The sequence below is a fragment of the Anthonomus grandis genome, chromosome 13 (assembly GCF_022605725.1).
Source record: "Anthonomus grandis grandis chromosome 13, icAntGran1.3, whole genome shotgun sequence".
Taxonomy (NCBI): Eukaryota; Metazoa; Arthropoda; class Insecta; order Coleoptera; family Curculionidae; genus Anthonomus; species Anthonomus grandis.
The window spans coordinates 11390700-11408267 of record NC_065558.1 but is presented as its reverse complement, the minus strand read 5'-3'; the positions used below and the strand labels follow the sequence as shown (position 1 = coordinate 11408267).

The following is a 17568-nucleotide window of genomic DNA, read 5'->3' as shown; positions in this document are numbered from 1 at the left end:
CTCGTAAATTATTATAACGAAAACACATGTAATACGGATTTTTTTCTTTCATAGCTAGATGGTGTATTGGGTAGTTAACATTTACTGTTCTTGTGTTATGTGTATGGAATATTCATAATTTAAAATGCTGTATGTGATTCAAAAAGAAAATCAATGAATCCTTTATATCAAATGCATATGCAGTTAAGGTGCCCTCATTTCTAAGAACTCCTCTATAACTTTCCTTATACTACATTTTCCTAAAACATCTTATTATTGTTTTTTAAGCTATATACAAATATGCTTTTTATTCCATGGCTGCCTCCCTAAAAAATAATACAATTCTTAGACTGTATTCAAAATTTGCAAAATACATTATTTTTTGCGTGCTTTCTATCATGTACCCCAGCTGTTTACCCTTACCAATAAAGTATCTCCTTTGCTTACAACCTCTTTGAAGTTTACCCCCTTTATTCATAAATTTGTGTCATCTGCATAGCAAGTAATATTATTTGTTTGACAATCTACTATGGAGAAAAAATTATTCACAAAATTTAAGAATAAAATAGGAGCCAATATATTATACCGTGCTATACCTAACGTATGTAAATATGTAGACATATGTGCATCCATTCCTTTTATTTTTACTATTTGTTTTCTATTAGTCACAAGAATAAAAAAGCTTCAAAGCATTTCCTGTTACAAGATACAGTTCACTCATAAGTAACTCCTCATCGATGCAGTTCTTTGATAGAGCCAATAAGAAGCTTTGAATGTTGAGGAATGGTTTGTAAATTAAGAGGACTTATTTAATTGTGTAGCCCTGCTGGTACACATTTAATAAATTGCACCGATTTAAACAATATCTTTGAATATAGCAAGTTCAAAGATTTCTAAGAAACTATGGCTTATTGACAGTTATTTTCAGTTGATTTAGAAAAATACCTGTGGATTAAGTGGTACAAAAATATTAGATTTAAAAATGCGAGCTTTTACAAGAGTATTATCGAAACAGCTTTCATAGCTCAAAGTTTGCCTTCGCCAATATTGTTACCCAAGATATTCTCAAGAGTTTTTAGGAATATGCCCATGTTTTCTGTTGGTGGTCTATATATAACAATATTTAATAAATCTGTGTCAAGTTGTTCATACAGACAATACCTGTAAAATGTACTCCATATTTCAGACTGGCACCAGAGGGTTTAATGTAGTTTGTAAAGGTGCCGCCTTTAGTATATTTTTGGATTACGTTTATATTGTTTTTTTTTTCAATACTAATTATTGTTTTATACATAAAAATTTAAATAAATAAATAAAATATCATGGCAAAGAAAGTGTTTACTCAATCAAATATTTCAAAGCTCTGGAAATGTCCTTAATTACACTAAAGCGTAATACGAGATGCCCCTTTACGCGCGTTAAATCAAAAGACAATATAACGACAAGAATATATTTTCCATTATGGTGTGATCCCTCTTTACGAAGATAATTAAATAATGTCCTCTTAAAGTGGAAACTACCTCCTTCTGGCAATAATTTTAACTTTGAATAGTGAAATAACGTATATATGTATAGCAAAGCCAGGTTAATTGCTTAAAGCCTGTGAGTGAGAAATGTATTTAATTAAATTTCTTTGGATGTACTGTTAATGGGGATAAATTGCTTTCAGATGCGGTTCTTGTTTATTTTATTCTCTTAAAGGGAAAACAATGGGAACAAATAAATTCATTATTTTTAAATTCGTCCGCAAAAAGATTACAAAACAAAAGAGTAAGTCCAGCTTATAGTGCTTTTTAAGATTTATTCAATTCACTGGCTCAAAAATAAAGTGCTCGCTGTAAATAAATTGCACTTTTCACTGGTATATTTTGCCGGTTTGAAAAATCGATGGATTTATATTTATAGACATATATTTTATTAATAGGCATATACGTAACACGTTGCATATTGTATTATTACAGATCGTATATACCGCCGATCGATATATTTTTAAGTCATTATCTTAATCCAATAAACTCAAATATAACTTTTAATAAAATCTTTGGGTTTATTTTTTAATCACGTAGCAAAGGCATTAGAGAGAATCTATGCATATTATACTTTCGAATTATTGTGCTTTGAGTCGTGACCGAACAAAGGATAAAGAAAAGAGGAAAAACTTTACAGTATAACAAATTATAGCATTACATAGCATAGAACTAGGGCTCTAAGAGAACTAAGGCTCTAGGCTGCTAAAGGAAACATAAACGGTCATCACCAAACAGATTGTCTCATCCACAGCTGAACATATGCGTTTCTCAATAATATTTCTGGTCTTAAGCAACATGAGTCCTGTTTGTCGAGATGCGTTTTGCATTCAATTTGTCCATCTGGTTGGTGGTTGTCTCTCGTTTTTAGAGGCTTGTTCTCTATGTCGCTATTTTATAATTTTTATTGGTTTAATGGATAACTAAAAGTATTTCGGTCATCCTCCAACTAAATAGGGTGTCCCAATAGGAACGCACGTTTTGAATTGCGCAGCATTCTTTTTTTATCGCAGTATGTGAAAAAAAAACTGAAAAGAATAATGTAAACAGTTTGCGATTAGTAGCCATGGAACGATATACGGTCGAACAACGAATTATTATTGTTAAAACACACTACAAATATGGAGAATGTTTTGCGGAAACAGTTCGTAAATTTTAGTCGACACGATGCACCAAATCACACGACCGTCCAAAGACTAATTAATAAATTTGAACAAAATGGTTCTGTCGTGGATGTAAAAACACCAGTGCGTCACCGTACTAGCCGTTCTGTTGAAAATATTGCCGCAGTGCGTGAAAGTGTTGGCGAAAATCCGGGAACATCTATCCGTCATCGTGCACAGTAGTTGCACATTTCGAAGAGCACTACCCACCGAATGGCGAATTCTAACAAAAGATCTTCATTTACATGCCTATAAGATTCAATTGACCCAGGAATGAATTAAAGCCAGTGGACCATGCGACGCGCCGTACATTTTCTTCTTGGGTATTGCAAAAACAACAAATGAATGTCGATTTTTCGAAAAAAAATTTGTTTACCGATGAGACACACTTTCATCTTAATGGCTTTGTTAATAAACAAAATTGCCGAATTTAGGGCAAAGAAAATCCTAGAGTCATTCATGAGAAGAAAATGCATCCATTAAGAGTCACTGTTTGGTGCGGACTTTGGACCGTACTTCTTAGAGGACGAGGCTGAAAATGCAGTTACCGTGAACAGCGAACGCTATCGTAATATGCTCACTGTGTTTTTATGGCCTCAATTGGATGGTATGGATACGGGCGGTATGTGGTACCAACAGGATGGTGCGACATGTCACTCTACACGTGAAGCAATTCAATTGTTGCAAAGAAAGTTTCCCAATCGTGTCATTTCACGGAATGGAGACCAGAACTGGCCCGCAAGATCATGCGATTTAACGCCTTGTGACTTTTTTCTTTGGGGTTTTTTTAAAATCCCTCGTATACGCTAATAACCCAACAACAATTCCACAGTTGAAAAACAAAGTTAGACGTATTATTAGCGAAATTGGGACGCAATTATGTGAAAATGTAATTGAAAATTTCTCAAAACGAATAAGAATCTGTCACGAAAGCCGAGGCGGCTATTTGCCAGATATTATTTTTCACGTTTAATTGCAGTGTATTAGCTTTACATTAAAATATAAATAACACTCAGTTTAAAATAAATTATGACTTTTATTTACCAATTAAAACGTGCGCTCTTATTGGGACACCCTTTACTTTTAGTTACCCATTGATCTATTGCAAGAATGGACTACTTCATCTTTTGGTTTATTTTTCACGTATAATTCTTGCTACATGTCCAGGCCAACTAAACTTCAAGCAAACCATTCGCTCTACCGCATTAGTGACCCCGGCTTTCTATCGCATTATTTTACTGGGAACTCTATTTTTTATTGTAATTCCCAATAGAGAACATTCTATGGCGCGTTGTGTAACTCTCACTTTATTTTCGTTAAAGTCTTAACGTAAGTCACGACAAGCAATAATGCATTAATCAAAAACCTTGCGTTTAAGGCACAACAGAATCTCTGACTTATATATATATATATATATATATATATATATATATATATATATTTATGTTTAAGTCATCTTATGTTAGTCCAATTCTTGGCTCCATTTAGCATTCTTGATTATCCCTATCCATTCTGATCCTGTGTCCTGGATATTTATAGGATGTCACCCCAGGTAGCAAAATGACATCGATGAGACGTACTAAATAAAGGCTAAAAGACGTCTTAAATGGAATAGAAAGAGACGCCTGGAAGATGGAAGATCAGTTATTTATATAGGACGACGTTTAAAGACTTTAAGGACTTATTGACTATAAAAAAACAGTGTTTCTTAAATTTCAAATATTTATATTCATTTGTAAGTATGCCAAAATAATACAAACATTCTTCAATTAATTTTCTTAAGGAAACATTTGGAACAAACTGACAACTTTTAATCTTTATAAAATTTTGGGCAGACATTACCTTCTGAGTAGCAAATATATCATCTTTATAAACAATGTAGTTTTTACATATGCTTATATAAAAATCGTAATATAAATATACCAAGGCATACTAATAGAAATTATTGTTTATATTCCAATTTAACTTAAAATTCCAAACTGTCAAAAATCAAATAAAACTACATCAAATAACAAAACGTGAAAAGGATAATTCTCTTTAACAAATAAAGCTTATGAAGACTTGCTGCAAAAAGCCATAAGAAGTAAATTGTCTCTCCTTTTTTTATTTTTTTTTTGCATAAAAATTTTGATTTTGTTAATGAATTATATAATAAAAAAAAACTCAATATTTACCTGTGGTAAGAGAAACTCATTTTAAAGACCAGAAAGTAGACGCTAATTAACCTGAAATGAGGACGAAATGAAGACGTCTTTCACTGACGTTAAAGTGACATTCCTAAAATAACGTCGCTCGAACGTTATTTTAGGTCACATAAAGTCTGTGACCTATATGCGATCTAAAAATTACGTCGCTTAACGTCGTTGGATGTCACCTTGCTACCTAGGACTTGGAAGATCTCTTTTCTGTGTACCAGAAGGTTTTGGCTAGGAACCACGTTCGCCATCTACATACTTTATAGAGGTATAATAGTAAGCTAATATTTAGGTTGGCACTCTTTCCCTTTTTGTGCATGATAACTATAATGGCATCATTCCAGTCTGTAGGGGCTGTTGCTTCTATAAGACATCTATTAAATAAGACTGTTATTACTCTCAGTAATCCCTCTTCCTTGCCTGCCTGCATCACAATACCACTTTCACTAGGATCTTTAGCGTCCTTCATATATGATAGTGATTTCTTCACTTCCCTTATAGCTATTTCCGGCACCTCTAATCAGGGATCAGCATTAAGGATATAAGGGATTGTCTGGAAATCATTTTCTTCTAATACTTCACTATACCTTTCTTTTTTATCTGCAGTGAGTTGCTCGTCTTTATTCCAATTTATTAATCTGTGTTTTTCCTTTTGAGAGTTTTTTCTTGAGTACTTTCATGCTTTTATTCTCTTCAATAGTTCTCGTTATCGTGTTAATTTAGACATGATCGTTTTTAAGAAAATATATGAATTTTATCGATGATACCTGTTGCTTTTCAGTTGCTTGTTTTGGAAATAACTTTTTGCATAACTTTTAATGTTATTGCAATATATATTCAGGTGTAGTCACGAAGTTTTCTCATTATGTTTAGATTCCTTCGATTAAATAGGCTCCCAAAACATTCGTAGTCCATCCTCTATGAGTAGCAGTACATTTGGTTGTTTATTTTTTGTTCCCAGTTTTCTAAAGCATTTTTATTTCTTTCAAACAATCTGCTCTGAGTATTTCGTTTGTGACTCTTTGAGTAGCGACTGGATCTGCTGTAATACACTAAGTTTCTGTTTTATTGTACCGAAAATTCGTTGGTCGTTTGTGTTTGTTTCACCCGCATATTTTGAGTATTGAGATCTGATGACATCTGTAAATCATTAAATTTTATTAGCTTCCCTGGTACCATTTTGGTGTTAAGGATATTAACTATTTTGAAAAATTTAGTTGAGCTGTGGATTTTTAAAGTCTGGTCTGTTGACTGGGTCTATATATATTCAGCTGATGTCTCATAAAAATTGTGTCTTAATTTAACTTCTAGTAGATCGTCAATGATATTATCAGTTAGTTTTATTACATACACGGTGTTCATTTGAAAACTTCCCACCAGGGATTTATTGAAAACCACTGTTTAAAAAAAACGCCGAAATACGTCAAAAGGTTTGTCAAGAGGGACAACTTTCTAACCTAAAATTACTTCACACCCTTTCACACATTGCGCCCCAGGGTCATCCCCTTAAAAATTTTAAACGGCAAGGGGTATCGAGTAATAGCTTGTTTATAAGGTCTTTCGAAGTCTTTTATTTTGACGTTTGATTTCTTTAAATCGGTCGATTCGTTTTCGAGAAAATTAGAAAAATCTTTGTTTATCTTAATTTGTTCAAATAGAAAACAAAAACATGAAAATATCAGTTTTTATTTCAATAAGTGTTCAAAATGCTGCCCGTTTTTGGCCAAACAATATAAGCGATGTTCAAATTCCTGACGAATATTTTCAAAAACATGTTGTGGGATATCAAGGCAGCTGTCGATGATGCGTTGACGAAGGTCATCCAAACTTTCAGGTTGGGGAGTAAACACAATAGATTTCAAATGACCCCATACAAAAAAGTCTGACGGCGTTATATCAGGAGATCTAGCTGGCCATTGTATAGGCCCCCTTCGCCCTATCCATTTATCTGGAAACTCGTCATCTAAAATATATTTCCAGCAAGACGGCGCTCCTCCTCACTATATTCTTTCCGTTCGGCAATGGCTAGACGTCAATGCTATTTTGAGTTACATCTAGATCATTTTGTAACGCTTGTAACTCGTCATGACTATCTTGCTGGACGTTTTATATTTTTCTTCAGACTTCATTTGATTAAGAGTCGCAATATGGTTAAATTTCTATTTATATTGACTCTTATTTGATCTACTAGTCTCTGTTTCCTGGTATTATATTTTCGATATAGGACACTAAATTTCGGATGCACTCTATCTCTATATAAGACCACGTATGTTTCCAACTTCGTGACTCTGTAGTATATGAGTATGAGTGTTTTGCTACATTCCGTAGTCCATTTCTTGAGCCACCACAGACTGATTTTCTGTGTTTCTTTCTCCATTTCTCCTTCCTATTGCTGATCAGGCAGCCAAAGATTGGGAAGTGTCACCATTTGTCTTTTTCTTATGATCGCAGGTTGGCTCGCTACTACCTGCGGAAGACTGTAACTCAAAATCCCAGCACTTTCTACCTAAATCCTGTTTACCATATACATCCGAGGCTATTCTTTCTTCTCTATTCTCCGTAGTATGGGGTTGCCGTTTTCATCGCTTCATACTATTAGCAGTGCTTACTCTGAAACTGTTCGGTACCAGTACCAGACGGAAAACAGAAAGGTGATAACGCAAAAAGGAGGTATTAGCAAGATTAGTTTTTGCTTAGGATTTACACGGATTGACTATAGCCTAAGAGAGCGGACAGCTGCTTCAAGTAGTCGTCTCTTACGACAGTAGGAGGTGACAGGCAGACATGATAGTGCTCTAATTCCCAGATGTTTTATTTATATTGTGTCCTAAAGGGACAGCTTTATCCATAATAAAAACCTGTTTTTTAGCTTGTAGGTTCAAGACGATGTCAGCGATTTTTTTAAAAATTGGTGTAATTATGTTTCTGTTCCAACAAATACAGCAATCATCACTTTTTTGGACTGGTGTTGATTCGTAGTATGGATCTTTTATTTCAGATGCAACGAATTCTTTGGATAATGCTTGATGCAGAATGTTTGCAATGTTATTATGCCTTTCCAGATATTGTTTTGGTGCACGTAGCATCCAGAGCATCCAGCTATTATTATTATGAAGATTTCATGCCAAACGGCAATCGTACTTCCCTCTGGGGAGGAGGAACATTCACAGATGAAGCTCTGATGGGATCCTTTCTATGTTCTCGGCCTCATTACCTTTATTTACACATAATACACTTTAACTGAAATTACATATGTTTTTTAAACTAATTGACGTTATCTGCGTTTCCAATGAACTTCCTGACGATTCAAGATGTGGATAATAGAGTTACTTCTGCATTAGCTTATAGATGCTTTCCTTAAGGTTGAGCAGTTTTATGTTTTCGATCAGGCTCTTTAGTATTACTCCTGTTATTGACACAGTAATTGGAACTGTCCGCACTTCTCTCATTTTCCATTGTCTTCGTATCTGTCCAAGATCCCTGTACTACTACGCTCTTAGATTGTTATTATTAGGAATAGCTACATCAATAAGAGTTGTCTTCCTAGAAAATTTATCGACTAGTATTAGGTCAGGCTTATCGTTACTTACTCGTTGGTCTGTAAGTACAGTGTGATCCCAATACAATTTATGTTGCACATTTTCAAGAACTGATTCCAGCTTATAGTTATAATATGATACCTTGACTGCTTATACTAGATCATGTCGTTCTTTATATTCCGTTGGTGCAAAAGTTTGATATCCAACATTTGACATCGTTGTCTCACTCTATCATGTCTTTACATCTGTCACTTTGTACCATCGAGTCACATACGATAAACGTTAAATAATTTCTGAGCTGTCCCGATTTAAAAAGCTGTCCCGAATTCAACCAGTACATACTCTTGTTGAACCTCGTCAACATGCTTTCCATGTAGTGATTTTCCCATCCAAGCTTATATTTTTTCTTGTTCAGTGTTACGGTGTATGGGTATCTCATGCTTCTGGAGTGAGTAGTGTTGAGTCGTCTGCTTCACATATGGCACGATGAATGTCTGATGTTTCAGCCTTTCTTAAGAAAAAAGATCGCAAGTTTGCTGAGTCAGCTGCTTTCCTATGTCGACCATTCCTCTTCCTGCCATATGTTGAGGTAGCGTAGTTCGTTCTCCGGCACTATGTGGATGATGCTTATAGGCTTTAGTTAGGAATGTTCTAGTCTTTCTTTACAAGTTCTCGATATCCATTTTAGTCCATGATATAATACCAAAAGAGTAAGTTAGTAAACTGACTACAGATAGCTTTAAATAAGTTTCTGCTATTAAAACTTGTCTTAAGAAGTCGTCTCATTCTTGTAGTAAATTTAGCAGTTAGCTCATTCTTTGCGCCTGCTTCATTCCTAGGTATTTGTGGGATTCTTCTTCGTCTATGGCATTAATTATCTGACCGTTTTCTGTTTGAAAGTCACCTGGTTGTAGTTTTCCCTTAATAATGTTTACAGTTCTTCACTTCGGCCAAAGGTCATTCCTATATATCATCAGAGAATTTTTCCATTATTTTAAGCATCATGTCTAGTTGATTTCGTTTTGCTGCAAGAATTTTTAAGTCATCCATATAAAGTAGATGGTTTACTCTTGTTCGTTCTCTATTATTGTTTTTTAGGCCAAATCCGTACCTAGTTGAATTAAGTTGGCTTTCCCTGGAATATACCCCTACGAATAGAAATCATATTACTTCCAATGAAGTTAGTGTTAGGCACCTGAAGTTTAATTGATGTTCGCCAAGATGTCATAGCGAATTCCAAAATAAAAAATTATATGGTTATCTATTTTGTAGAATTTAAGTACACTGGTACATCTTGTCTGTTGAGCCGCTATGATGTTATTTTGGTCATAATGTCTGTAAATACGTTCTGTAATGCAAGATGTAATTAGTTTATAGAGAGTGACACTTTATATATATATATATATATATATATATATATGTATATACTATTATATAAATACTACATATATTTAATAAAAAACTGTTTGTAATGTAAACATTTTTTTTTGCTTCACGTCAACTTCTCCTTCCTCGCTTTTTTATACAATGGCGATTTTAACGTTATCAGAACCATATTTAAATTACTCTACGTCAGCTGATTTATATTTCATTTAACAGACGAGCATTGATTTGTATTTCTGTTTTTCTCTACATCAGCCAAAAGTGTTATCAGTTCAATATAATGCCAATGTACAATTTTTTTTGCTACACGTCAATTAACTCAACTTCGCATTTTTATGTAATAACTATTTTAAAGTCATTGGGGTCATGTTTTAATTGCTTCACGTCAGCGGATTTGTTTTTCCTACTTATTTCATTTTAACAAAAGTACTTCTTCTCTACATTTGCCAAAAGTGTTGTTAAATCGAGCTGTTTGTAATGTAAAAGTTTTTTTTTGCTATACGTCAACTCATCCTCCTTCGCATTCTCACACAATGGAGAATTTTAATTTATTGGAACCAAATATAAATTTCTTTACGTCAGCTAACAAAAAAATTACTAATTGAAGAGACATATAGAGTTTATTGATCTTTTCTCATTTATTTTATTTCAATAGATGACCATCCTAAAGTATTTCCGTCTCTCTTTACATAGCATAACATAGTTAATAATGTACAATTTTTTTTGCTCTACGTCAGCTCACTCTTCTGTGCTTTTTTTTGATCATTACTAGAATCAACGTACGTTTGATTTGCTCTACGTCAGCATCAGCCTAAAGTGTTATCAAATTAGTATGTTGCTAACGTAATTTTTTTTTGCTATGCGTCAACTCATCTTCCTACTCTTTTTTATGTAATAACTATTGAATGAAAACCTTTCACATCACCTTGCATTGGAGCCATGCTTGAATTGCTTTACGTCAACTAATAACTTTAAATTTAGAAATTCCAGGAGTATCTAGTTTCTATTTCATTTTAACTGTATGATTAATTTCAATTTGTTCAAATCAATCTGTTTGTAATGTGTTAGTTTTTTGCTACACGTCAACTCATATTACGTCATTACATAATAACATAGTTGGTAATGTTTAACCTTCCGTTAAAAAATTGGGAAAATTCTGAGGATTAATAAGCACGTCATTTAGAAGGTAGGTCAGTTGTTATGTGTTAACCACAGTTTCTTAATCCAGTAATTTTAGACCTAATCTGGGCCTGGAGCTTTCCAGTTATGTAGCTTTTTTATGACGTTAGTCACTTCGTCAACTAAAAATGGTAAAAATGCCATTGGATTATATGTTTGACACTTTGCTTATTCTTCAGTCAGCCATTCAGTGTCGAGGTTACATTCACTAGGTGTTGCCCCAGAACTCCTGAATATGTAACTGCATGAATATAATCAGGTAACTAAGTTGGCAGCTTTAAGAAGAATAACCAATTTGCAGGAAGAGTTACCCCTAATAAGACCTGGTCTTGTTGAGGGGTTTATGCCTTCATACTCTGCCACTGCCCTTCTAAACTCTGTTCTAAGTTTAGCATGTCGTTCATCAAAATATTCATTATTCTGGTCTTCATTTTGGGTTTCTTGATTTATTATCACCTCTGGTAAGGGTGCTGGGTCTGGTGCTTCTAGGTTTTCTTCCGCTTCTGTTCCGCATCTGTCCTGCAAATTATCTCTTACTGCGTTCAAGGCCTATTGATCATTTATTTCTGCTGCAATTTCCCTTTTAATAGAACTAATTCGGGTTTTTGAAATCAAGTTACTTCTACAAATGACGCCGTATTGGTCAGCGACTCTCTGCTCAGTCACGTTCACATTTGGACATTTTCTGCAGAATTCTGCATGTAGCTGTTGTCTGTAGCCAATCATTTGCTGCTCCAGATTTGTTACCTTAAAGAAAATGCGCATTATACCTAGATTCATTTATGGCTGCTGGCCATTCTAAGCGATGTCTCGATAACCCTGCTTGAGTGAGCACCGACTGAGTTTCCTGCGTAACTCCTTCAGCAGGTTGAGTCCTGGTTGGTGTTTGGTGACTTTGTGAAACTTGGGGTTGTGGTGGAGCTGTGGCTTCTGTAGTAGCTGTGTAGTATGGGTAAATGTGTTTTTTTACTAAATTTTCTGAGAAATCATTCAATAGTTTGGGTTGAATAAGAATGTCTCAAATTTCCTTTGTTGACTTTGCAATTTGCCACAGAAAGTCAATTACATTTCCAAAAAGAGCAAACTTTTCAAGAAAAAAAATTATTATCAATAGTGTTTGCATAATCTACAAATGTCATTGTCATTTGTCACAAATGATTTTAATTTGACATTCATACCATAACAAGTGACAGAACGCAATTAATTTATCTGACACAAATACAAGAGGTATGTTCTAAAGATATAAATGGAATTTATTTGCTTTTATTGATTCAAAAATCAATTTGTTCTCTCACTTGCCTCTATAATAATCCAGAATCACCGAAAGAAAATCCTATTAAAACACAACAAATTGAACCCGCTAACACATTCATTAAAACTAAAGTCGTTAAGCCCCATCCCATTATGGGCTGATTTTCACTTCGAAACCCGCAGAATGACGCTCTCATTCCGGAGGTTATTTTGAATTTTGAGCCTCACGCTTCACCGTCACCCAGTCACGTCAGTTCATTTAATGAGGGTAAAATCAAATGCGTAAATAAATAATTAGTAGTCCAAACAGACACTTCTCCACACGTAAATCAGTCGGGATTCGAATTATGTGAGAGTCGGCTTTTGATTTTCAGGAATTATACATTAGGGTATCGGTAGAGGGTGAAATAATTGAATCAGGGTCTATATGTAATCAAAATGTCTTGGAGAATGACAAGGCATAGGAGGGGAAAGTCGATTTTATGTTAGAGAAGATTGTCGATTTTTGTGTTTCTTTTTTTAAAAAGGATTGCTTGCTCTGTGAATAATCCAAATTTTGTAGTTAAAAATATTAATGGTGGCAACAATAAATAATGTTCAAACTCATTAATAAGGTACTCGTTTAATAGCACTCGCACTATAGACCAATTACATCATGACGCTGAATCTTAGAAACGAGCCTACTACAGAAGACATCGGCTAATCATTTGAGAAGATCAAATGGGCAATAAGTACATTTAGCATTTATATATCTGCTGGCCTTAACGAAATCCTTGCACTGATGCAACAAGGACCAGAGACTCTAATTCATAAGCTGACTGAGACGATGATACATTAGGCCTCTGATGTTCCTCTGTGCTACACTACAGGAAGTGCAACTCAGATAGTGCTATATAGACTTGTGTCCAAGGTAAAATTTTGAGTAAAAATTTAAAATAACCGAGCACTGCTGCTTGGAAGAACAACTAATTGCAAATTACTTCGCCGATAAAAAAAACTATCCAAGGAAGATCACTACTTACAGCGCTGCATTTTTTGAGCTGAGGTAATACAGTTATCTGGAGGAATACTGAGACAAATGTATTTCAGATGCGAAGCTTATGACTAATTTCTTTTTTGTATTTAAATTAAATCTCTTTGATAATTAATTTAAATATAGATATAATAGAATTGATGATTTTTGCATATCTCAAAACAAAGAATATACCAAGAATTTAATTCTACCATCTTATAACAAAACTCATTTATTAAATTTTTAAATTCATATAATGATAATAACAGTAGCAGGTATTTTGTCAGCCAAAAGAAAATATTTAAATCAAAGTATTTAAACATTTTTAAATAAATGCCACAAAATCTGGCTAGAAAAGTATAATTAAACCTAAAAACCCTAACCCTTTAGCAATAGAAAAATCTATGTAGATATTTAAAAAAAATGCAATATAAGGTTTAGAAAAATAAAACATGCATTTAAAAAGAAACTTACATATTAAGAAACACAAACACAAGAAACTGTCAGACCGAGTGCATTTATAGACGTATATTAAGTACAGGTGCAATAAGAAAAGCGAGAAAACCAAGAGCGCGGAACGTGTTACGTCCGAAAAGAAAAGAGAAGGCAAGCAGCGTTGGTCAACTCTTCGCGCCTCCCGACACCGAAATAATATTTTCCAGCGGGAAACGCGCTGGGAAACATCTGGGAAAAGTGGCGGGCCTCCCTGGAAATCCCCCAGTGCGCAGCTGATCGACCTGCCGTTGTCCCGGATACCGAGCGGGAACTATGTTGAATATAATACGGCAATTACCGCGTAAATAGAATGGAAATTATATAAGAATGGATATCGGCGGCGCAGTTCGGTAGGATTTCCGGTGCTTCATTTGATTTGTGCGGTTTTTGCTCCCCGAAGGACGGTTTTTTTTAAGTGTTATAGTAGTTGTGTTTTAAAGTAGTTATTATAGATTTCAAACATTTGTTTATAGTTTATTATACTCTTTTATAGAATCCATTACAATCTCAAGTGAAAAAAAATTACTAGTTCAAGATTTCTAGGTTATTGTTAGGATCCTCGGCTACGGAGCAACTGGTTTTTAATAAAACAGTTTTAATATCGCAGCAACAAACCAGTTGGATACCATTTTCTCGTACACGTAGCGACGCAAACTTTATTAAAAAAATATCATAGGAAATATTCCTCCAGGTTCACGCGTACCTCACTATTCACAGGAAAATTACTTTAAAGTGCATCCAGACCAGGCCGAACCGCGCCGAGCATTTGTGACGTTGCGGCAACGTTAGCGAACATAGTTTGGTCTTTGTGCGAGAAGCGTTCAAACTGGCTGCTTTGCTCTGCAACAAACGTCGTCAGTGTTCCAATCACTGCGACTAGTTGTTTGGTTTTTTTTTTTAAATTTTGTGGTGAATATTGTTAGTCAAACAGATAGTTTTGCGTCAATATTAAAATATGAGTGATCCTGATATTGCAATTGCCGCCGCTGCATTTATTTTAATATGTGATCATGTTAAGAAAGCTCAAAAAAAGTAAAGGCGACGCTGCTGGACAACAAGGCGATTTCAGAGTCAAAAAAAGTATAGTGGAAGTGATCTATTAAATGATTTATCCATGCCTTGTTCTCGACAACGTAATAACGTGATACAAGCTACAGGGAGGCGATTCCAGTGAAAGAAAGATTGGCTGTTACCCTGCGGTTCCTTGCAACTGGACATTCATATGCTAGTTTAATGTATTTGTTTCAAATTTCGAAGCAAAGCATTTCAAACACAATTACCGAAGTATGTGAGGCATTAAAACAACGTATCAAAGTAAGTTTATATTTATTGGAGAATTTTCTGCAAATGAGCGTTGCTTGAAATGCACGTGGCCGTTTTTCTATAGTTTTTTTCTTTAATTTGTCCAACAATGATGCGCATCACGATCGATTTTCTGTTTCAATATAATCGATTAATATAAAAATGGTTAAAAAAAAAATAGTCATCACGTTCCCAGTCAAAAAAACAGTAGGTATTTGTTTTTTTTTTAGATGGATTCCCTCTTTTGCCTGTATTTTTGCTTTAGACATATAATGGTGTATCCAGATTTCGTCCAAGCTAAAATTGACACCAAAACTCTAATTTTTTTGATCTAACGTTGGCAAACGCAGCACCCAACTCCTCATGCAGAATCCTTGATTTAGTATGTCACAAATACGTTCTTTGGAGAAAGCTGTTCATAGCTTTTGCTGTCTCTTTCATTTTAATTCGATAGTAATAACACTGTTAAGGTACGTGAGGTCACCAATTAGCCTTTTATACGTCATCGATTTGGAACAGTAATTACCCACGTCCGGAGCTGTTTTCTAAAGGTCAAAAATATGAAAATAAGTTGGAAAACCGGGAAAAAAAAAACAAACAACAAGGCACCGCATCGCTCCCACAATTATTTCATTATTCCTCCTTAAACCCGATTAGTATTATTCATTTTTTTGCAACTAATACTCCTATGTGTTAACCGCTACATCTTATAAAATGGACGAGCATCCTGAGAAAGTGCAATTTAGCCTGAGTTATGAAGGACAGGACTATACAGTCCAGTCTGATATATATACCGCAAATAATATAACTAAATGGAAGTTTTTAAATACTAAATTAAAATATAAAAGTCCATTTTGATAAGTATAGATCACACTCACACTCAATGCAATACAACACAACTCAAAAAATATTCATTTTAAGTTATGTGGTGCAACACAATAAATCCTTGCGCAATAGTAATATAACTAAAAATATCCTTTTGTCAATTCTTAATTGCGGTGGTAGATACCTATTACATTGAGGGTGGCAGTAATTGTTGCTAGAGAGAGAGAGAGAGAGAGCTTCTAGTAGTTGCTAAGTTGCTACTTAGGAAAGACAAATTAAAGAGTCTACAATTTGAACCCCACTCTTCCTTTTTTAAATATAAGCCTTAATTTTCTTTTTATTACCAGAGTTATTGGTTATTCGCGTATTATTTACAAACAAATAAAATTATCACAACAGCTGACAAGTAAAAATTAAATAAAAACATTAAAAATAAAAGTTAAAAATAAAGATGAAGTTACTTCAACCAAACACCTCCGACATGATTGGTTATGTTATAAAGGGACTGTTCAAGATTAACCAAGGGCTTAGCCGCTTTTATAGTGACTTTTACTTTCCATATATGAAAGACGTGCTGTCTTTGAAAATTCAAATTTCTCTTAACTCAATTTTCTCTATTTTCACAGATATTATTATAGATATTTCACAGAAAACTTTTCCATCGACTCAAACAATTGTTAAGAAACGATTGGGCGTGCGAAATGGGTGAAGTTTTACTTGTAAAAGTATACTTGTCAAAAGATTGACGCGTGCTGCCACCCTCACATTAAGGTTGAAAGCTTTTCCATCCTTAAATCTCTTTTCTGGTTCAAAAACTAGGATAAAAAAAAATAAAAAAACCAACTTAAATACCTTTATTTTAACTTACATGAAAAAAGAATAAAAAAAAAACTGTTAAAAAAAGTTCACATCTTCAGAGAAAGCACCAAGTAGTCTGAACTCTCCCTTTTCCAAAATCGCCCTCAAGAATTGCGGAGACTTGGCCGAATACAAACTGGGTCTAATACAATTAGTCCTGAGTACGAATTCTTTTTGTGTGGGCGCGGGAAAAGCGTTTTCGGTGTTTCGCCCGGTGTCCGGTTGGTCGTTAACCGACAAACTGATTAGTCGCTGCGATTCCGTAAACATCGAAACGATCCTGGATCCAATTAGGGACTCTCCTTTGTCCTCCAGGTTGATGCTTTTACCCGAAGCCAGCTCGCCTGGAATAAATGGTAAACATTTAATGGGCGCTCCCCGATAGCATGCAACAGTTTTGCATTCGTTACGTTTGCATTGTTTTCTTTAAATTTTCCTAGCTCGGGACTCGGGAGTAACGGGAAATTGAAAATGGCGAAAATGACAAATTCAGGTCATAGAAAGTTTACTTTGGATTTTGTAACAAAGTAAATAAACAAGACGAGAAATTGGTTATATAGTATAATTATAAAAAAGTTTTTATTCTATAGGTACACTGTGTTTTATTTTGGTTGTAATTGCAAAGTGTCTCAGTTAGTTTTAAAGACACAATTTTGCCGAATAAATTAAGCTGAATTGTTTTGACTCCACAGTACATGGATTTTTTTAAACGGATATATATTTTTTATAATTTTTTCTGACCACGTAAAATGTAGCCAAAATAATAAATAATAATAATAATAATAATAATAATAATAATAATAATAATATAAAACACTATATAATGGTCATATAGTCATTTCCACACATTTTATGTTATAT

The 17568-nt window shown here is 34.3% G+C and overlaps 2 protein-coding genes across 3 annotated transcripts in view; both read right to left on the bottom strand.

Moving 5' to 3' along the window:
* LOC126744024 (probable G-protein coupled receptor 158) overlaps positions 1-13891 on the bottom strand; it is an 80156-nt gene extending 66265 nt beyond the window's left edge. For both annotated transcript variants that reach the window (XM_050451333.1, XM_050451334.1), the window contains exon 1: positions 13702-13891. The gene's annotated coding sequence lies outside the window, so the exon portion shown is untranslated. The remainder of the gene's footprint in view (positions 1-13701) is intronic.
* Positions 13892-16688: 2797 nt separating this feature from the next.
* LOC126743485 (rab3 GTPase-activating protein catalytic subunit) overlaps positions 16689-17568 on the bottom strand; it is a 128515-nt gene continuing 127635 nt past the window's right edge. The window contains exon 8 of the mRNA XM_050450586.1: positions 16689-17051. Within this exon, the coding sequence (XP_050306543.1) occupies positions 16744-17051 (308 nt within the window). The 3' untranslated portion in view covers positions 16689-16743. The remainder of the gene's footprint in view (positions 17052-17568) is intronic.